This window comes from Myotis davidii, unplaced genomic scaffold, assembly GCF_000327345.1.
Source record: "Myotis davidii unplaced genomic scaffold, ASM32734v1 scaffold370, whole genome shotgun sequence".
NCBI lineage: Eukaryota > Metazoa > Chordata > Mammalia > Chiroptera > Vespertilionidae > Myotis > Myotis davidii.
The window spans coordinates 13,058,232-13,081,160 of record NW_006288615.1 but is presented as its reverse complement, the minus strand read 5'-3'; the positions used below and the strand labels follow the sequence as shown (position 1 = coordinate 13,081,160).

The following is a 22,929-nucleotide window of genomic DNA, read 5'->3' as shown; positions in this document are numbered from 1 at the left end:
TCTCAAACAGTGATACTCCTCACCCTAACTGGTTTGGCTCAGTGGATAGAGTGTCGGCCTGCGGACTCGAGGGTCCCGGGTTTGATTCCGGTCAAGGGCATGTACCTTGGTTGCGGGCACATCCCCAGTAGAGGGTGGGCAAGAGGCAGCTGATCGATGTTTCTCTCTCATCGATGTTTCTAACTCTCTATCCCTCTCCCTTCCTCTCTGTAAAAAATCAATAAAATATATATTAAAAAAATAAATAAAACAAACAAACAAAAAAAACACACAGTGATACTCCTCAAGGTTGCTGAGCAGACTTGCAAAAATAACTACACCCTTGAAATGTTCTGGCAGTGTGAGTACTCCCATTGTGGTGACGTAGTTTGAGAGTTCTCCTTTCTTCAACTTCTTGAAAAGGATCAAGATGGTCCGTTTTATGGGAACATTTACTCCAGACTACTGGGCATACATTTCCTTTTACTCCTAAGTGCCCACCCTGATCCTGCCGCTCTTGCCAGCTTCCCCATCCCAACTACTTTAAGGCTTGTCAGGAAAGTCTGCTTCTACCTTCGCCATCTCTAACTCACAATGTCATGGCCAGCCATTCCTTTCCCTTGGTTGAAAAGGTTCCTGTTTCCTTATTTTGAGATTTCGCTATAAATTCATAGGTTCTCCAAAAGAACGGGTTAATAATTTCTTTATTGAATGTCCTCTGTGTGCCAGACATATGAACTCTGCACACAGAAAATTATTCCTTGTCCACTGAGATCTGATATGAAAAAGCAAAATGAAAGTGGTTATTATTATTTTTGAGCAATATTGGCACTTGAGCAATTAAGGCTCACAGTTCAAAGCATCTTTCTTCCTCACGTGACAGGCTGACCGCTTTTCATGGTGTACGTTACAGAGGGTGGGGCCAGTCCGCTTTTCCCAAGCTAGTCTTCTTGTTCCTTACGCAGCTGCGGATCCAAAAACAAGCCCTTGAGTGTAAAAGTGAAGACATTTCCGTCCCATCTTCTTGTGCTATCGGCACACTTGAGTTCATCAATCCAACATGCGTTTCTTGAAAACCTATCACGTGCATGACAGAGTGCAAGTGCTGGTGAGGATCTCAATAAGCAGGTGCTGAGCCAATAAGTGAAAGTTATTGAAAGAACAAGAAATTATCTCTTCAGCCTCAAGAAGCCCACTCCGTAGGAGGGCAGGAGACGGTAACTGAAAACACATGGCAGACATAGCTCAGAGAAGTAAGTGATTGTTGGCGGATGCTTGGGGGGGAAAGGGAAGACTTCGTGGAAAAACTGGCATTACATCAATGCCTTAAAGGATGAGTACAGTTTGAATTGGCAGAGAATTTCATGAAGAAACAGAATACTCTTCGCTCATTTGGACTGAAAGGAAATGTATGTCGTTTGGAGTTCCCTGGTTTGGATTTAAGTTTTAATCTGGGTGCAGAGATGTAAGGTATTTAGGTTTCTGTTATGTGAATCCAAAACTCATGTTCTCCTTTCATTTTATATAGTAAACATGTTCACATGCACATATACACGTGTATGCATACAAAGGAATGGCATATAACAGTGAGGCTAAAGAAATCAATAAATTTAAGCCAGGAAACATTTTATTAGATGAGAGCTTAACAGTCTAAGTTGAAAAATCAGGCCAAAACAAGCCTTATTTCTTGCCAGCAAATGGAGATGAATAGAGAATTTTGTTTCAATCTTTGCCACAAACATTTGCTTTTAGATTAAATTCCAAGGCTTACTTCTGGCAAGCTGCCCTAGTTTTCTCCACAAAGAAAGACTGCCCGCCACAACTGGGTTAGAGCCCCTGGAGCAGAGATTTCAAGCTTAGTGCACCCCTACATCTGAGAACATCCACTCCCTCTCGCTCCTGGGGCTTCCCTTGGCCGCCCTGGCCATTCTCCCAGATCAGCCTTCTCAGGATTTCCGTGTCCCCGGGGGTAATGTTCACACACCCCTACTCTGGCTTTCCACCAGCCAGTTTTATCCAGTAATCTCTTTGTTCAGTTTCTCATCCCCGTATCCTTTGCAAAAAAAAAAGATTACTTTGTAAATCCAAGCATTTCTTTTGCAAAAAGAACCAGTTTCCTAAGATAAAACTCTGAAGAGCCTCAAGTCATCATTCCAAGACTACACCTGCTTCAAACGTCAGTGAAAGCTCAGACACTGCCGTGAAACATGCCCTCCCAGAACCAGGTAGGTAAGTTCCATGTAAAACAAATGACACGGCAATGTGTCCCAGACACGGAAACGTGAAGCAGAAGGCCTGGGGGCCCACACAAATGACAGATGAGTCTCACCGTCACTAAACACACTTACAGTCAACATCGCAAACATCAGCTGGCACACGTTGAAGGCGTGTCTCCAGTTGTGGTACAGAACCATTCGGTAATTTTTCCTCACTGTTAAAAGCCACCGGCACAGGGTCTGAAATGGGAAGGGAAAGGTTGTGTCAGGCAGTTGTATGTGTGTCTGGCGGACCAGTACCAAGACGATGCCTCAGAGTCATCTTGGACGATTCAGATCCCTTCACAAATATCTCATGTAATTTTTTTTGGTGACCCTATGAAGTGCGCAGGGAAAGTATTATCCTAGTTTGCATTTTGGAAACCGGAGGCTCAGAGTAGCTGCCATGGTGTCCCAAGAACACTCCGGAATCACCCAGGACAGAACACCTTACCTCATAGTCGATTTTAAATTTCTGAACCATCCCCAGCTCCATGAACATCCGAAGAGCAGCCGTGATCATGGCATCAACGTCGAGAGAAAAGTCATCAAAATGGATGTCATCGATGGCAAGTTCTGACACCAAAGGGATGTTGGCTGCCTACGAAAGCAAAAGACATAAGTCAAGGCAAGTTCACCAGCTTTTCCAAGCCCCTCATCTCGCCCTCCTCTCCTGCTTATCTGACGGGCCACATAAATCAGACCTGACCTGCGCTTACACCCTGATGCAGCTAAACTCTGAGCTGGAAATGTCTTTTGTTTCTGAACTGCAAATGCCCCAAGCAGATGAAAGGGGGAGGGTAAGAGGAAGCTAATCTGAAGAAAAAATATACACACTGGATCTAGTCTGCAGAATTTAGAATACAAAGCTGTCTAGTTTACTGAAACCATAGTCATACAATATATTCTGATGCATATTACAGAGCAGTAAATGCACGAAACATCTGGGCAGCCAGCAGCTGTGAATTTTAATTGCTGCTAGCCAGGAGAAGGACGTGGGGATACACTGCTCTGCCTTGTTTTTTGTATCCTTAAATCCTGTAGCTGTGCGCGTGCTCTTTGTTACACGCGTTGTGTATATTCATAAGGATGGAAAGGATCAGAAAGCACATCTCTGGTGCAAAATGTGTTTTCTTAACAAAACACATCCTTGTAGGGTTAGTATAGGCATATGCTTCATTGAGGGAATACATTGGCAAGATTGTTTAGCTTCATTATCTCTAAACCATTTGATAATTTAACATAATTACAATAGTGGTTATATGAAGTTGTCCCTTTGTATCTAAGGAGAATTGGCTCCAGGACCCCCATAGGTACCAAAGTCCATGGATGCTCAAGTCCCTTATATAAAATGGCATAGTATTAGCATATAACTTACACACATCCTCCATACACTTTAAAGCATGTCTAGGTTACTTACAATACCTATGCAAATGGTATGTAAATACTTGTTATATTGTTTAGGGCAATGGTTCTCAACCTGTGGGTCGTGACCCCTTTGGGGGTCGCCTAAGGCCATCGGAAAACACATATAATTACATATTGTTTTTGTGATTAATCACTATGCTTTAATTATGTTCAATTTGTAACAATGAAAATACATCCTGCATATCAGATATTTACATTATGATTCATAACAGTAACAACATTACAGTTATGAAGTAGCAACAAAAATAATTTTATGGTTGGGGGTCACCACAACATGAGGGACTGTATTAAAGGGTCGCGGCATTAGGAAGGTTGAGAACCACGGGTTTAGGGGATAATGACAAGAAAAAACTTTGTACATGTTAAGTTCAGACAGAACCCAAAACCATCATAGGCCTAACTACATAGTATAAGTCAGCAACAACATAAAATTTTTGTTCCAATAGTTTCCATCTGCCCTTGGTTTAGTCATCAGATGTGAGACCCCTGGATATGGAGAACCAGCTGTATTCATTGTTTTCAAAACACTCGTGTTAGGCAGCTGTCAATCAATTGTCCCACACAAATTTAAAGGTGAGAAAAAAAATTTGGGAATATAGATATAGATATAGATATAGATATAGATATAGATATATAGATATATAGATATATATTTCTGATTGTATTGGGTTTACCATATTTTGCGGGCCAGTCTTGGTAAGGGAATAATTTCTGTGTTTTCAGATTATCAGGGACCATTCTGTTTCCATATTTCTAGTCTATTCCCTGGGTGTAAATTCCCAGGGAGTAACTTATGCCCTGAGACTAGTTTGGCTGAGCAATGAAGTCCAGGTCTGGTGACTCTAAGCATCCCAGAAACCATATAATCAGTCCTTCCTTCCCACCTCCATCTTCCTCCACAGGCATTTACATCTCTAGGCTAAAATCCAAGCACAACATGAAAGAAAAATGAACAAATACATAAATTACAAGACAAGTTACATTCTGCAGATTGGTTATTTTCATTAAAAAATGAATCAGCTTATCCTTCAGTGAATCATTGTAATATATTAGCATTTTTGTAGAATCTAGCTCCTTGGAATTAAAAAGGTAAGACTTGTGAAATTCAAACATGGTAGTGGTAGAAATAATCTCTGTGTGTATGTCCTTATTTGAAGTTCCTGGCCTTATGCTAAGCACTTCAGTACTTGTTTTTTACTTTAAAAATATTTTAAAATCAAAGTTATACATACACATAATTTAAGCTGATAAGAACAGATACTACACTTGATCTTAGCCAAAAAGGCCGAGAAGCGATAATTTAAGAGTTAATTAGGTCTGCAAAGCTAGACACACCGCCACCCCAACTCCCACACACACACTTGTGGAGCTCCTCTGGCGCTAAATTTTTAATTATTTTGTTTGAAGCATTTTTATTAACTTCCCAACATTGAAGATGAAGCTGTCTCACACTTTATCTGTAACCTCTGTGATCTTCTACACTAACCCTTCTTACTTCCCAATATACAGGGTGGGTCAAAAGTAGGTTTACAGTTGTGAGTAAGCAAAACACAGAGTCTAGTCTTGTATTCTTATTTATTAATTATTGTATTATTTTCTATACTAATAACTGTATACCTACTTTTTCACCACCCTGTAATAATATAATAATGTTGTTTAGAGAAATATTCAGGGTTATATTATCACAGCTATGTAAAAGACAGTCATAGCTGAGTCATTAAATTTACTACGATTATTTTCCTTTCCTTGACAGCATTTTGTATTTTGCAGAGTTAATAATTATCTTTTTAAGTCTGTGCTTAGTTTTCTATATACTTACCATTAATTCAACCCCCTAAATTCTCCACAATTATCTAAGTCTCATGTGAAAAAAAACATTGGATAGCATCTTAATTTTGTTTCATGGATACAATATCTTCTCTTACCTCTTTGCTGGTGTTAATGATAATTCTACTTAACATTTTCTTCTTCCTTCATACCTCAGAGTTTCTGCAATCTGTACTGGGGGGCTTTTATGTCTAACGCCTACCTTTTGCCCCAGGGTGTTCCTCCACCATACTCCCAGGGGCATCTCCATCTGTCTTTTATTCCTGTATCGGACATTTTTCTCTCTTCCTTGTGTCTCTCCTCATTACAGTGAGGCATCTTCCAACAGGTTCCCAAGAGGAAGTGTGTGGTAGGAAAATGTGTATGTCTGATTGTTTTCATATTATTGTCACAACTGATGGATAATTTGTCTAGATACAGATTTCTAGGTTGGAAATAATTCTTGGAATTAGGACTTGGAAGGCACTGCTGTTTCAGCTTTAGATGTTACTTTTGTTCAGAGTCTCAATCCTTTGAAAATGACTCCCTCTCCTGGGCCATTTTTGTAGGATCTTCTTTTTGGCCTCCAAAGTTCTGAAATGTCATGAAAATGTGTCTAGGTGTGAGTTTATTTTCATTTACATTCCTAGGTACTTTTGAACCCTTTAATCTGGAAAGTCAAGTCCTTTAATGCCAGTAAAAAATAAAATAAAGAAAAGAAAACAAAGTAAAATACTCTCTTTGATGAATCAAAAAAATCTTTCCTCCCTTATTTTTCAGGAATTCCTTTTATTTGATCTTTGGCCTGGTTTTATTTCCTCTTTGGCCTGACTCATCTTTTCTTGTCCACATACTTCTTTTTAATTGTTTAAAAATAGCATCCTATTCCTGGCTGGTGTGGCTCAGCTGGTTGGGTGTCGTCCTGTGCACTGAAGGGTTGCTGGTTCAATCCCCAGTTGGGGGCATTTAGGAGGCAGTCGATTGATGTTTCTCTCTCACATTGATGTTTCTCTCTCTCTCCTTCTCCCTTCTTCTTTATCTCTCAAAATAAATTTTTAAAAATATTTTTAAAATAGTATCCTAATTTTGTTTCATGGATCAATATCTTCTCTTGCCTCTCTGAGGATGATAATGATAATTCTAATGGACATTATTTTCTCCCTTCATACGTTACTTTACTCCCTTCACTTTGTTTTAATTGTAAAAACACAGAACATAAATTTATTCTTTTAACAATGCTTAAGTTTACAGAGCAGTATTGTTAACTATCTGCACATTTTTGCACGATGGATATCTAGAATTTTCCATCTTGTATGACTGAAACTCTGTATCCAATGAACAACTCCTCATTCTACTTTTCTGTTTCTATGATTTTGACTACTTTAGATACCTCACCTAAGTGCAATCATGCAGTAGTTGGCTCTTTGTGATTGTTTTATTTCACTCAGCATGTGTTCAAGGTCCACCCAAGTTGTACCATGTGACAGTATTCTTTTGTATATAAGGCTGAATAAATACCCCATGTATGCATATACAACATTTCTTTATCAACTCATCTGTGGGGCAGAGGCTATAAAGGCATTAGAGGCTTTCCCTAGCAGAGTGGTAATCTTTGGTTTTCTGCTCCTGTTTAAGCACGGCTCTAAAAGCTTCCAGGGGCTTCGGTGTAGGGGAATCTGATTGACTGTTTACTTGGGGAAGCCACCAAACGTTGGTATCTTTGAGACTTTGCTCTTTAGCTATTCAGATTCCCCAGGGAAGCATCTTCCAGCTGGTCCTGGTGGGGAAGGGGCGTGGAGGAGGAGCCTCAGCACTGGTCAATAATTCTTCATCAACCCCCTGCACTCCCACTTCAAGTTTTGCAGTGGGGTCCCCCTAACCCGAGGACCCGCTGTTATACCCTCTTCGGAGGACGAGCCTCCAGCCTCAAGGCGTGGAGGAATGAGACAAAGGATCTAGAGATCAAACTGCTCTTAGATTCCCTGTTTATCTGTTTATAGCCCCACCTTTACCCTTTCTTCCAAATTAGCCAATTCCTGAGCTACTTGGGGGCAAGAGTCTGTGATATAAATCTATTTGCCTCTCAGCTTTTCCCATTGCTAGCTTATGTTTTCTTTCTTGGTTTTGCTAAATTACTTAACACTTGTCCATTCCTTTGTTTTTGAGAATTTATGCCTTAAAAAAATATCCCAGCTCTAGCCAGTTTGGCTCAGTGGATAGAGTGTGGCCTGAGTTCCAAAGGGTCCCGGGTTTGATTCCGGTCAAGGGCACGTACCTCGTTTGCAGACTTCTCCCCAGCCCTGGCCCTGGTCAGGGCGAGTGCAGGAGGCAATTAATCGATGTGGCTCTCTCACATCAATACTTATCTGTCTTTCCCTCTCTCTTCCACGCTCTCTAAAATCAATGGAAAAATATCCTTGGGTGAGGATTAAAACATAAATAAATAAAAATAAAAAGTATTCCTTTATTGTTGTTTTAATGCGGTTGGTTACGGAACACAATAAAGTTAGTGTGTTTACCATCTTTACCTAAAAATCATGGTAATTATCTTTCTTGAATGTCTTAAATAACCCGCTTGAAGAACTCTGGTGAGCTGGCCTTTGTCTGTAGTCCCTTCGCCTCTCAGTGCCTGGGCCTGGTTGCACTGTGTAGACCTTTCTCTTGTTCTGAGCCTGTGTGTTTACTCTCATCAACCCTGACCTCGCTTCTTGGGCTGTGACAACCTTAGAGGCAAGCGCCATGTTTCCTTCCCTCGGGAAAGCTCTGGAATGACTTTCTGTCTTCATCACAGGTTTCCAGGCTGTGCGTACAGAGAAAGCCATAGACTTAGAACGATCTGTGCTTGCTTTAATTTGTTCAAATTCAAACTCAAATACAACTGGAAACCCATTTTTCAAGACGGTAAAAGCCCAGCCCCCAGAGACACAGGTGGCTGGTCTCCCAAGAGTCTGGCAAAGGAGGCCTAACAGAAATAGCAATGGAGACAGCATTGCGTCTCCCCAGGTGGCCCTGTCTTGTAGATTATTAATAGTGTGTTCCCTTCTGCCATTATAAATCCTCTACTCTGAAAAGGCACTAAATTCACTTAATTATCTTAAAAATTAAAGAATATAGGCGTTTTTTCATTATGAAATGTTAATGGAAAGGAAATAAGAACATTAAGTTGAAAAATGTAAGATGACCTCTGGTTCACTAGACCCATCCTTACTGACCTTGTCTTTTTCTCCCTAATAGGTTGATTGATCCACAGTTAAATCATACCAGTCTATAGATCACCCTGAGCCCTGTCGTAAACCCTCGCTGGCACTTGTAGATGCAGAGAAAGTCCCAAGCCTTTCAGGAATGACTATTTTCAGCTATTTTGAGACATACGGACAGTTTGCATCCACATTCCTAAATTCAAGAGCAGTTTCTGGAGGAAACTGTGAAGAATAAAGAGTAGTGTGTGTTCTGAGGAGGCATGCACGAAAGTTTAGGCTGCAAAAGATTCGGGGAAAGCCTTCTGTTGCCAGATTCCCTTGTTATGGACACACAAGACTACTATCTCTCCTGATAAGCAGACGGTGGGATTGTATCTTCCAAACCTATAATTACTCTAGCCATAGGATATTAACAAAACAAATCAGAGTCAATTTCTCCAAGTGTCAGTCTTCGACTTTTAAATATTTATAAGGCACCATATCCCTAAATCAAAGAGGAGTGCTACAATCCGAAATAACTACTGAATTAATAGCCAGGAAATAACATTTGGATAAAAGAACCATTTACTTTATTGCAGCGATAAATGAAAACACAGAATTATGAGTCTGGGAGCTAATTTGAATAATGTTCCAGAATTAGGACTTTAGCTGGCTGGGAATACCTGGTATCCTTTGACCATTCTTCTTTTTTGTTTGGGTCTTAATAGGTAAGTGGTTATCAAAGTGAGTCATAAAACTACCTCCTCTAAAAGTGAAAAGGTAGCTTTACAAAGAGGCTGTTAAAATACAATCCTGGACCCTTTGACACATGAATATTACATTTTGTATGCTCAAAAAAGGGGAAGAAACAACAAAGTCGGCAGTGGTCCAGCCCTAGTAATTCAAAGGAGAACTGACTTGTTGCCAACCCAGCCCACTCACTCAACTCTCTGAACAAAGTGGGGGACTTTAGGATTCTCGGATTAATGATGACAGGAGACTGGGCTGTGATGATGAGGAAGAAACTGTAAAGTTCTTTGTTTCGCCAGCACTGTTATAGCACTTACCACATGCAGGCACTGTTCTTGCATTTTCTATACTTATTAACTCGTTTGGTCTTCACTAGGACCCTAAGAGGTAGGGAATATTTTTAATCCTATGTTACAGAGGAGACAACGTGTTCAAGTTTGTTCAGTTGCGATTGGCAGAGGTGAATTTGAACCTGGGGGGGGCTGGATCTAGAGCCTGACTCCTAAGCGCTGTATGCCTGAGGGCTCTCCATTCCTGTATGACACAAATTATCTTGGTGCGCCAAGAATTCACAGGGACAAGTGCACACCATGGACAGTGCTTGGGATTCAGGTCCAAATGGAGCCTGTAAATCCATTTCCATAATGAGCAGTCTGGATCCATTTGAGGGGACAATATTTTGGTCCTTACTTATATGAATCCATTTGGGGAAATCTCCAAACTCAAAAGTGACTATAGACTAAGCCCCAGGTATTAGCTGTGTTTTGATTAGAGCAAACACAGAATTATCTCAGTCCTCCCCAGACCATCCTGAAAGAATAGCTTGTCCTCGGAGCGGGAAGAAGCAGACCTCAGGCAGAGGCGAAGGCTCAGACTGGCCAGCAGAGCACTCCTGGACTCTGATACCACCCTTGCCCAGGCAAGGTGCTGGTAAAGTAAGGCAAACAACCAACATCTCAACATGGGCTGAATGGCTGAGCCAGGCTTGGGGAAGATCTACAATCCCAAGTGAGCTCTCTTCCTCACTGCCTGAGAAATCACCATTAGAGTTCCGTCAATAATTGTCAGAGACTTCTTCCCTATTAAAATGAAAATGCCTTTGATGCAATGGGGTGGAAAGAAAGGCTCATAAAGCAGAACAGAAAATGAGGATAATTCCTTAATGAATGAAATAGCAATGTAATAATTGTTTCAACAACTAGACAGAAAATGATGAAAAGAGAAAGAAGGTGAGGGAATTTTTGCACCAGCAAGAGGTGAGGCTAGGACATCAGCCCCTAGTGATGGATCAGGGTTTGGATTGGTCCTGCACTTGATTAACAAACAGCTAAAGACTAAGGAACACCATACTCCCTGTTTCTGTAGTGTGAAATCACAGGTTTATGAAAAAAATTGCCACTGAGAAGAATTCACAGGGACCAGCGCACACTAGTACTGAACCATGACACCTAAGGCACAGGGGGCAGCAAGGGGCATGGAGCCTGGAGGCCTGTGAAGACGTAGAGAACGACAATGTTGGAGGATCAAAGGAAACTTGAAGCTCAATGTCCCCTCTTCATGGTTTCGGGAAAAGTCCAACTGCTCCTGCCCTGCCTGCTGGTGTGCTGGGTCCCAAAGCAGAAAGCTCCACACCCACCAGGGGAGCAGAGCCAGGCAGCAGCAACACCGTGTATTAGGATTAGAATTCACTAATGGCAACAGTGGGCCACCCTGGGGGTCAAGAGGAGGGTGTGGAGCCACTGACCAGGGTGTGGTTTTGTTTGGGTTTCTCGTTCACATCAGGGGCCTTGTCCCATGTTCCACTCCCTGGTTCCATATCTTGAGCCCCATCTTTTTGTCCTGCTAGTTGGGGTTAGGAGTGCAATTTGTCACTGTGGACATATGTGGCTGGCCACCCATCATCACTTTCCAGTGAGCTGTGAGGAGAAATATTTCAATATTCATGCCTCCAATAGAAACTATCTCCCATCCTGTTCACTTGGAGAAAAATAGTCTCAACTTCCCAAGTTTTTCTTGGTTTCTCTCTGCAGCAAGATAAGGAAGAATTTATATACTTTTCCTGATAGAGCCAGGAAATATTTGTATTGGTTTATGCCATAAGAGCATATGAAGCATTATACAAATGTTTCTACTCTTAGGGCTGAATAGCAATCACCTTCAGTGAAGAAGCAATCTCTCACGTGAGGCAGGAGGTGCAGGGCCCATTCCTCAGCCACAGTTCCCTGTCTTGAATCATACCTAGACTTGTTCTCAGATGGATGAAGGTGTCCCCCCAAACACACTCACACATCATCCATGCACACCGTGCCATGAGCACACACACACACCCCCCTTTATTTTTAATTTGCTTTTTTACTTCTATCAGATATGTTATTAGTCCTTTCTGTCTTGCCTTTCTACCAGACTGTCCTCAACACTGACCAACATTTTAATTTTACTCTGACTCTGTGTTGGTCGTGTATGTTTGACTATTTGACTTAAGCTGGATGTGCTGGATAGGAAAAAAAAATATTTTGGAAAGAGAATAATAAATTTAGAAACCCCCACTTAAGAGTTAGTGAAAACGTACCCTTATTAATTATTAACGTTGTAAAGTTTATTCAGAAATTTAACAACATTAATAATTTTCATTTAAACAATTAAGAACTCAACCATGCTTAGACAGATTGGCTCTTTTTGTTGGTGCTGAGGAGCCTACACCTTAGAAGAATGCTTTTCCCCCTGTTGTGCATTACTGAGATGTATGATATATCAAGCATCGTACAAAACACTTTAAAGTATTTCATTTAATACTCCAATAGATAATGCTCTATTATTAGTACCAATTTACCCCCCTTAGCACAGATGAGGAAACGAGGTTAAGAACATAGGTAAGTAACTTGCTCAAGGTCATATAACTAGAAAACTGGTGAATCTGCCCCCTACCCCTTACGTTTATAACCTCTACCCTGTGTTGTCTTTACAACCATTTGATGTTCTCTTAGCTTAGATTCACTGTGGCTTTGCCACAGCATTATTAAATCCAGGTGTTCTTGTCCATGCAGTATTTATTTATTTTCCTACTTATCTTTGTAAGTCTGTCTCTCATCATTTATAAGCTCCTTAAGGAAAGGAATAAGTTTCTCCAATGTCAGCAATTATTATAGTTTAAAATTATTTCTTGGCTAGTACTTAATAAATGTGGGTTGGTGGTATTCTGAGTGCATGTGTGGAGCCAAACAGATGGGCCTTTGAATCCGAGTTTTGCCACTGGCTTTGGGCATCTATTTCCTCTTCTGTGAAAGGAATATAACAATAACCATTTATCATAGTCATTAAAATCATTAAGTGACATAAAGTACTTAGCACAGTGCCAGGCTCCTACTAGGCCCTCCATATACTATGACAGTATATTAGTTTGCTAGGCCGCCATAATAAAATATCACAGACTGGGTGGCTGAAGCAACAGAAATTTATTTTCTCACAGTTCTGGAGACTGGAAATCTAAGATGAAGATATTGGCATGTTTGGTTTTGCCTGTGCCTCTCTCCTTGGCTTGCAGATGGCTGCCTGCTAGCTGCGTCCTCATATGGCCTTTCCTCTGTGTGGGGCATCCCTGGTGCCCCTCCTCTTCTTATAAGCACAACAGTCGGTTTGGATCAGGGCCCCACACTTATGATCCCATTTAGCCTTAGTTACTTCCCTCAAGGCCTCATCTCTAATACAGTCACTTTCTAAGGTACTGGGGTTGGGTTTCTACATATGAATTTTGTGGGGACATAATTCCACTCATTACAGATGATTATCATTATTGCAGACTAATTGAATACTAAATTTCCAGAAATTCAAAACAAATAATTGGTGGCAGACTCAAGAATGGTGGTGCCCTTCAGAAGCATCCTGATTGCAATTCTAGTCCTTCCTCTCCAGTGTTCCTTAGGGAAGGCAATCTAGAAAGGCTCTCTTCCCGTATTCCTTTTGGAAAGAAATATATTCAGTGCTGGGATCAGAAGATACACTGGGAGGAAACATGATTCGTCAAACTCAGGCTAAACACTAAAAATTAAGGATATGGGTAGGGGGCTGTGAACTTGACGAATATATCTTACTCAGTCACTGTCTTATCAGGTGGTTTTCTGTATTGGGCTTTTTAATGGGGATAGCTTCTGAAAGGAATGCTTTTCTGCTCAGTGACTGTAATGAATGGTACTGTTATTCCTGATTTTTCACTCCCTTTCATGCCCTCACACTGCTACATGACCCTGAGCTGCCCATGGATGGTGATACTTCTCTGCCCATTGACTTCAGGTTTGGCCCATGGAATGTGAGTGGAAGTGATTGTATATCACCCCACCCAACCCACGCACATGGGAAGCATCTATAAGGCCCATCATGTAGTTCTGCCAGATCTCTTGCTTGAGTCCTGTAGTGAAGAAGATACCTGAGAGACCTTAGTCTCATGCTCACTCAGCTCATTAGGAACAAAGGAGAAGAGGGGTGGGCCTCTGAGTATCACGCAGACTGTCTGAAAATGGTAGAATGTTGGTGTCTTCTGGTCTCATGTAAAAGAGGTGGACTAGCTTGCCCGAGGTGAGAGAACCTGCTGGTGTCAGAGCCAGGATCAGGGCTTTCTCTACCAGACCTGCTGCCCCTTCCAAGTCCCCCTTCCAATGTGAGGGAGAATTTACCAACCTTCTGGGCATTCTGCTCAGTCTTTCCTAGGTCTGACTCTAATTAGCAGCATTCTGTAGCTCTGGCTTGTGTATGAGACATTTCAGATGATGCATTTAACATCATGATCATATTTATACTTCTACACCAAGGGAATTCCAGCACACAGAAATATTTTTAATAAATCGACTTTATAAATATAATAAAATTTGCCCACGAGAGGATATTCTTAAAATAGTAATTACCGCTGAGAGGGAATAGTTTTTCTTTATGTTAATGATCCAATTAAATGGAAATTTTAGATTGAGGCCATTTTATGGACCCATATATGAGAATAGCATACTAACCCATTTAAGAAATAGAGTAGAAAGATTGTAAATGTATATTCCAAAAATGAATCAAGGCATGTTTCTCATCATTCCAATTCCTCTTATAAAGACACACCAGGTGAACAGAGCCCTTTCCTATCTTATCTCTTCGTGTCTTATTAAATGCTAAGATCATGCAGTACCTTCTGCCACCTGGTGACAGTGTGTGGGTAATTCTTGAAGAGTCATGAACTGTATGGGAAGGAAGAAAGCTTTTTGCTCTTATTAGTGTTGCTGGAGATAAACTATGGGTATGAGACAGGGGTTATTTTTTTATTCTTTTAAAGGTCACAAAGGATAAGTGATTATAATAACATTTCACCAACTGACTTTAGGTTTTCACTAGTAAATCCTGATATTGATTTTAAAAGCTGCAAATCTTTCATTCAAATATTTCTGATAGAGCTGTAAATCCTTAAAATCCAAATCTTTTCCTGAATGAAAGATCTCTGAAAATAGATGATGGATTTCATGGGCTGTCAAAGCAAAAAATGTTACATTTCCTATTTTGTCATTGACTATGATATAAAACATCTGAAGTTAGATTATTTATATTGATACAATTATTCTTTGGCACTGGGAGCTGTTTTCTGAGGACTAAAAATAAAATATTGAAAATAGGTTTTTGTCAGAACTAGAAGTTTTTTCTGCTTTTGAAGTAGGTGGTGAAAAGTAATGTGGATAAATGCCAAAAACTATTTTATTTGAGTCAAATACAGAGTATGCTATTGCAAGTAGAGGCCAGAGTGAACTACTTTTCCATCAGACACAATATATATTTTAGTAACTTTCTACCATTAATTTTGCTGAAGATAAAGGAGTTCATCTTTTACTGCCCTTTTCTTTTTGTTGATTATTGTTCTTTTTTAGATTTCTTTCCCAGAGGTCACCAAACATTAGATTCATGGTTCAGTCAGATTCACTACATTAAAAATTATTCTCATTCTGGGTAGTGATTGTGGAATCAAGAAGATAGTTAGCTTTATTTTCTATGGCTACAGACAGTGGTCCTCACTCCAGCCAACTTCCTCATCAATAGATGTTTCATGAAGGGGCTCGTTAAAGGAATGTGGTCAGATAAAGCAAATCCAATATCACAGCTCCCAAACTAGGAATTAATGAGTCTGCAAAGTCATCTTCTCATAGTGAAGACATCAAAGGATAATCATTAGGCAAAATTGGGATGTGTGTGTATCAATAGCCATACAAATATATACATGTCCACTAATCTGCTATTTTAAGCCCCATAAATCATTTTGTAAATAAGAATCATAATTATATGATGCCAAATATTCTTTAAAAATTGCGGTACAAATATGAATATTTAGAGATTCAAGTATCAATATATTAAAATAGTTCACATGTGAAGTTATAGACATGATCATTCTCTCCTCTATATTAAGTATCATTTCCCTTAACTAATGAAGCAAAATCTAGCATATATTTAAAAGCAGGGTTTACTACAAAGAGCATTTGTTGACAGTAGTTCCATTCCCAGCTTCAATCTAGACTTGAGCAAGTTGTTTTTCTCTCTCTGAGCTGTAGCTACCCATCAGGTCAAGAAGGCCCAAATCACCAATTGCAGAGAGTTGCTTTGGTGATTCAATTAAGGTAACAATCGCCCTAACCAGTTTGGCTCAGTGGATAGAGCGTTGGCCTGCAGACTGAAGGGTCCCAGGTTCTATTCCAGTTAAGGGTATGTACCTTGCTTGCAGGCACATCCCCAGTAGGGGGTGTGCAGGAGGCAGCTGATCGATGTTTCTCTCTCATCAATGTTTCTAACTCTCTATCCCTCTCCTTTCCTCTCTGTGAAAAATCAATAAAATATATTAAAAAATAAATTAAGATAACACATGTAAGACTCCTGACATATAGTAGGCACTCAACAAATAATAATAATAATAATTGTTATTACTATTATTTTCATTACACCTAACGAATAACTTCTGAGGCCCTTGGCTTCTTGGCATGGAGTATGATCGCTATTTCACTGTGACTTAGAAATTGCTGATTGCTCTCTACTACCAACCAGGAATAGAAAAATGATGAGGTCGTTGGAAAAAGGAATAGGTCAGATATTCAGAGAATGTCCTGGGTGGGAGGGAAGATGTGGGCTCAGAGAGTTCCCTTCTCAGACCCTGAAAACTGGAGTTTAAGTTTCATTTATAACAGTACATAATCTCAGCCGCACATAAGAAACCTTGCCACCTCTGCCCAGTAAAACACAAATCACTGACTACCCGTTTTTATTTTAGGCAGTTAGATAGTTAGTACATCGTTAATTCTTTCACATACTCGAGCTCAATATCACTGTCAATTCCGTTTTATTCCCACCTCCTTTCTGAGATCCCTGGTTGGAGGGAAAGGCCTGCCCTCTGAGCGTCTCCTGGTAGTCTAAGGCAGTGTGAATTGTTAGGAGTCCCCTTCTTTGAGGCAATTTACAACTCAAAACACAGCACATTTTCTTTTCAGGGTGGAAAGACTGTCAATAAAATGCAGCAGCTTTAAAATATACTGACTTGCTTTTGGGAAATTCCTGAGACACGTCTTTACTGCAGCTATTATTTAATGATGAGCATGATAATGAAAGGCTCATTCTCAGAAAAGTGCCTGTGCTGGGATCTGGATGTCCTACGGCATTTCCAATTACCACGCACGGATGCCTCCATTCCCTCTTCTCAGGACTTGCCGTGCTTTTCCTTTGACAACGTGGGGACCCAGGCCAGTGTGTGCTCAGACTGGTGTTCCCTGGCACACTGTAATAGAAGCCAGTTAGCAGATGGGCTTTGAACAAGGTGTGGACAAAAATGATTGGGCAAAGTTATAGTAAAGTCACCTATTTAACTTTATTTAATGGGGTATTTACCAAAACACCTTCCATGGGTATGTGGCACATCTATGACTATTCTGTGGAGTGGTGTTCTGTGAGACCAGTTTGGGAAACATTAGCTAGACCTGTGCTTTTCATTCCTAGCTCCATATCAGAATCTCCTGGGTGATGCGGAACACACACAAGGCCAGCCCTCTGCCCACTTCTTGTCAAACAGTCTGGGGTGATGTCCAGGGTTCACTATTGTGTTTAAGGGCTCCCTTTCCTGGGCGAGTCTAACATCCAGTCAGGCTGAGAACCTGTGACAGAGGCCGGTCACTAATGACACTTAGTCATCCAGTGACTTCCTTTCTCAGTGTACAGAGCCATGGTGAGTGACAGAAAAAATCCCAAAGATCTGATGTGTCTGAGAAAGAAGTTTTCTCTGGAGTCATATCTGGATCACCAAGTGATCTTAAAGTTTTAGGGGACATGTTGATGTGTTGGTTTCTCAGGCCTGCTCCTTTGCACTTCTTTCTCCTTGGTTGTCGCCTGGGAATGGACAGCTACCCGTTTCACCAAGAACCTTTCTGGGAAACCCACACCTGCTAATACCTTGACCTTAGGTAAGCAATGAATTGCTCTTCCTCACAAAAAAAAAAAAAAAAAAAAAAAAAAAAAAAAAAAATGGTGAGAACTTCTGCTGTAGGTAAACCTCCTAAGAGGTTCTATGTCTCCCACTTGAGTGAGTAGGTGACAGAAGCTCCTGAAATGTTCATATTAGTGCAGTTTACCTGGGAAAGAAGGCCGGACAATAGCTCGGTAGCCTGGAGCCTTGGAAAGCCTATTATCTAATGTAAATTTCTAGCTCAAAATTGTACCTTGAGCTTTTCTAGAGTTTTCTTGGAATGGAAAATGGATTTCTCTTTCTCCTTATAAATAAGGAACCAACATATACTGATTAGACAAAACAAGAGAAGAAAACTGTGCAATTTTATAAACTCCTTTTACTAGTATAATCTGTTGGGCAAATGAGATTCCTCATCCTTTTCACTGAGGGTATAGGAGGAAGACAGAAGGCATTTACTGTTAACTGAGCATTTGCAGTGTGCCAGCATAAATTCAGTTCTTTCCATATTCTTATCCTATCGAATACTTACACAACCCTCTGTGGTGATTCCCATTATCCCAGTTTTCTGACTGTGGAAAGGGAAGTTCAAAGGGGATAAGGCAGTGCCCACGGTCCCACTGGAAGTGTGAGGCAGAGCTGGGACTTGAACCCAAGTTTAGCGACAGTGAATGCAAAACTGACCCCGGAAAAAACATTTTCCTGCCTCTGTGGAAACACCACAGGAACAGGCTGGGCCTCCAGGCTGAGCTTGCTGGCTATTTAGAGTTCAGAATGGTCCAGGGTTTCATCCTTCCTGCACCCCAACTCTCAGTTCATTTTGTATCATCTCCAAAGTGGTGTCTGAATCTCATAAGCATTTTCTCCTCAATGTTTTACTGTGCTTTGAAACAAAAGAAATGTGAATACTTACAAAATCTATGTGTGCAGGCAGATTCACATAATGGTAGCAACATTAGCTCTGGATTGCACTTGGATTCCAATCTTATACTTGTGACCTATCAACTCTGTGACCTTGGGTGAGTTACTTCTTAGCGCATAGTCTCTGCATCCATAAAATAAGGTAATACTAATATTTATTCACTTGATGGATGGAGTGTCAGCCTGTGAACTGAAGGGTCCCGGGTTTGATTCCGGTCAAGGGTACGTGCCTGGGTTGTGGGCTCAATCACTGGGATGGGGGGTGGGGAGGGAGGGCTTGCAGGAGAAAGCCAATCCATGATTCTCTCTCATCACGGATGTTTCTATCTCTCTCCCTCTTCCTTCCTCTCTGAAATCATTAAAAACATATTTAAAAATATCTATTTCATAGACTTGTGACTGAACAAACGCATGACTCAGGTCTCCTGAGTTTAATTTTCATTAGACTCATACCCCTAAACATTGAAAATAACACAAAAATGTTTCACAACTTTCCAAGGCTTGTCATTTGTGAAACTCAGGCAGGTTCATGAATTTTGTGTCATTTATTGATTCATCAATTCAGTCATCAATGTATTACTTCAGTCACTCAAGAAATATTTCCTGAGCACCTGCCCTATGCCAGGCATTGTGTTAGGCACTGGAGATACAGCCATTTTCAAGTAGCTGACAGTCTAGTGAAGGCAAATTTGACTGTATCATTTTCTACCCATTAGAGATACACAAAAATGTTATTCACATACTAATTTACTATCATGTGAATCTAAAATTAACATGATACAAAATGGTATTGGATTTATAGTTAATAGGTTGTCTACTGTGAATTATAATTACTAATAATTATGGTTAATTTTCAATCTGGTTAGTTCTGTGGAAAAGCAGACAACTCTTCCCTCCATTTTTAAAATATATTTTATTGATTTTTTTACAGAGAGGAAAAGAGAGGGATAGAGAGCCAGAAACATCGATGAGAGAGAAACATCGATCAGCTGCCTTCTGCACACCCCCTACTGGGGATGTGCCCACAACCAAGGTACATGCCCTTGACGGGAATCGAACCTGGGACCCTTGAGTCCACAGGCTGATGCTCTATCCACTGAGCCAAACCGGTTAGCCGTGGGTGGCAAACTGCAGCTTGCGAGCCACACGCGGCTCTTTGGCCTCTTGAGTGTGGCTCTTCCACAAAATACCACGTGCGGGTGTGTACGTACAGTGCAATTGAAACTTCGTGGCCCATGCACAGAAGTTGGTATTTTGTGGAAGAGCCACACTCAAGGGGCCAAAGAGCTGCATGTGGCTCGTGAGCCGAAGTTTGCCGACCACTGGTAGGGCAACCCTTCCCTCCATTTTGCTGCTCTAAGCCAGCAATGATCGGGTGCCTTTGTGAACTGCAGGGGAGTTTACACTGAGTGAGCTCTTACAACCAAACTGCCTGCCCTGTGTTCAATCCTTAACCAATGACAAGATATGTATGTGTTCTGGGCATCGAAGCCTTCAGAGTTTAACTGCTTTTCATCATTGAGAGTGTATATCCTTCCATTATACACCTTGAAGTGATGAGAGATTGGGTCCTCAGTGAGGGCTGGGTGTTGTCAATTTAAGAATTTTTTTTCTTGACTGGCTTCCAGCACATTCTTTTCTGAGTATCCCCTAAATGCTTTGATTTCACATATGCACAGTCAATATTAATTCTCTGTTCTATAGTAGCATTAAAAGAGAAAAAAACAGAAAGAAAACCCTTTTTTCCTGAATGGGACCCCCTAATGAGGAAACGAGAGGAGACTGGGCGGCACCTATATTCAAGGCCCAGGTAACCTTGACTTGCTCCTTGGGTTGTCTCTGTGGGAAAGTCCGCCTGAAGAGTTAGGTAGAACTTTTTAAGGGCAAGAAAATTCACAAGATCAGATACGCTAAAGTGACTTATGGGATTTGCTTTGCATTTAGAATACCCACTGTCAATGGCATCCCACTTCTAGAAGAGTGCAGCTTCATTGTTTCCACACCAAACACCCTAATACATTTCTCACTGAGGCTTCACTTTCGGCAGCATGTCCTCTGGCCAGGCAGATAAGACTGGGATCCATCCCATTCATCCCATGACACCGCAAACAAAAACTACCTGCCCTGTTAGATGCTATTCTTAAACAAGCAATTCTCATTGGGGGGAACAAAAGCATCGTGCTTAATGTTATTTATAAAATACCACAGTCGTGGCTGAGACGGGCCTACGTTCAAGCATCTGGCCTTGCCCCTTCCCAATGCTTCGTCTTGATCTTCACAGTTGAAGTCCAGCTGGATTGGCCTCCTTTCTAGCTGACAGCGAGAGAGCCAATGAAATGCCTTTTCCTGTTGCTGGGTGACTGCAGCAGCTTAAAGCCTGCCATTGGCTGGCTGGGTGTTCTGTGCCATGCTGATGCACTAAGCTGGCAGAAGAGTGACAGGTGGGAATAGCTATGCAAATATATGACTGGCCTGATGTTCCACTGGAGAGGAAAAATATTTCAAGGCTGAGTGACAACTATAACATACCCTATTAGAAGATGAATAAATCTCCCTGAGTCTACATTTAGGCATCTGAAGAACAGTTATGGGAATGCCACAGGAAAAAGAAAAATAAGAACCATCTCGAGGTTGTCTTACCTTCAAATACCCTGCTTTTCACCATCTGATTGGTAGTTCCACCTGTCCTAGAAATATATGTGGATTCTACATACCTTTGTTTGTCTTGTGTTGATACATTTAAAGCCTAAACTTGTTAATTCAGGGAAATAATTTTCAACTATGTCAAGGGAGGCCTTAATTTTCTTTGTCTCTTTGTCTTCAGTGTCCTCTTCTTTACCTTTCCCCCGTGACCTTCAAGTCCAAAAATCTGGCAGCCACAGGATGTGGTCAGTGTCGGGGTCAGCACTGGCTGTGTTTTATCTCACTCTGTCCACTTAAAATATCTGCATCCTGGTGGGAGGATAAGCAAAGTCTTGTCTAAACAGCTTTGGGATTCTCTTTGCAGCCAGAGAGCTGTTTGGGTACAAGTAACTGCTTTTGCTAACACCAGGTTAACTGTTCACACACAAATCTGCCAAAAAACCTCTAGGAAAGAATGTCCTTTTACTAATTGAATTCTAATAAGTCTGAGAAGTAGATTAGGAACTGAGCTATTTTACTGTGGGTTTCAAACACCAGATATAGGGATGTTTGGTCTACTTGATCTGCATAATTCTCCAGTAGGTTCTAATTAGTTCACGAAGAGATGACTATTCCAGAAGGAATTTGTGGATTACTGCTTGATCCAGGTGAAGGGGGCTTTCTGGTTATGCATCAGAGCCTCCCATGTTCAAGCACAATAGAAAGATGCTGCTGTGATATAACCAAATGTAACAGTTGTTAAGGAGTAATTCCTGGGCCAATCTAATTGCCATGCCCCTGGAAGCCATATTTATTTGCCTTATAACATTTGGGTGAGTTTGAGAGCCAAGTCAGGGTGACCATCAGTGGGATTAGCTGTGGAAGTAGAAATGCTTGAAGGACATAATAGAATAGTCTTTTCAATAACACAATTTAAACTAAGTGACTTAGGAAATCATTTCAGCACATAGATCACAGGTGGGTATCACCCAGTGTCTACAAATGATGAATTACAAAGAGGCTGTTATAAGCATCTCATCGGTGCTGAGGGAAATGTATGCTTTCCACAAGAGAGGTCATGGGCAGGTTTGATAGGAACTGAAAGTCACTATCTGAAAGTTACGTGCATGCACACCTCCCTTGTGACGGCAGCTCTGATACTCTGCCTAGTATCGTCTCCTTTCTAGGAAAACTGGTCCTTCTTCCACTCCAACCACACATTTCCACCTGAGAGCTGACATAGTCTTCTATATGACCACACCCCTGTCACAGTTGATTGGTCCAGGGAAGGGCACTTGCCCCAAACTGGACCAATCAGAAAACTTCACTGAGATCCTCCAAACTGGAACTTGAGAATAGTTCTTTCTAGAGGGGGCTGCTGAGAGATGAGAAACGTAGGACCTGATAGAGGCCACGTTTACCCCATTGTAAGGAAAGCCAGGCTGCAGAGAGCACACCTGGGAGCTCAGTGCTGCAATGGCATGGCTTCGCACATTTGGCTCAAGGGACCACCTGGGTGCTTGCTACAGGCAGC

At 41.2% G+C, this 22,929-nt stretch overlaps 1 protein-coding gene across 1 annotated transcript in view; it reads right to left on the bottom strand.

Annotated features, from left to right (window-relative positions):
- The window catches only part of PDE11A (phosphodiesterase 11A), a 292,656-nt gene that overhangs the window by 76,505 nt on the left and 193,222 nt on the right, over positions 1-22,929 (bottom strand). The window contains exons 11-12 of the mRNA XM_006760580.2: positions 2,689-2,835; positions 2,328-2,435 (exon numbers count right to left, since the gene is read on the bottom strand). Coding sequence (XP_006760643.1) covers positions 2,328-2,435; positions 2,689-2,835 — 255 coding nt within the window. The remainder of the gene's footprint in view (positions 1-2,327; positions 2,436-2,688; positions 2,836-22,929) is intronic.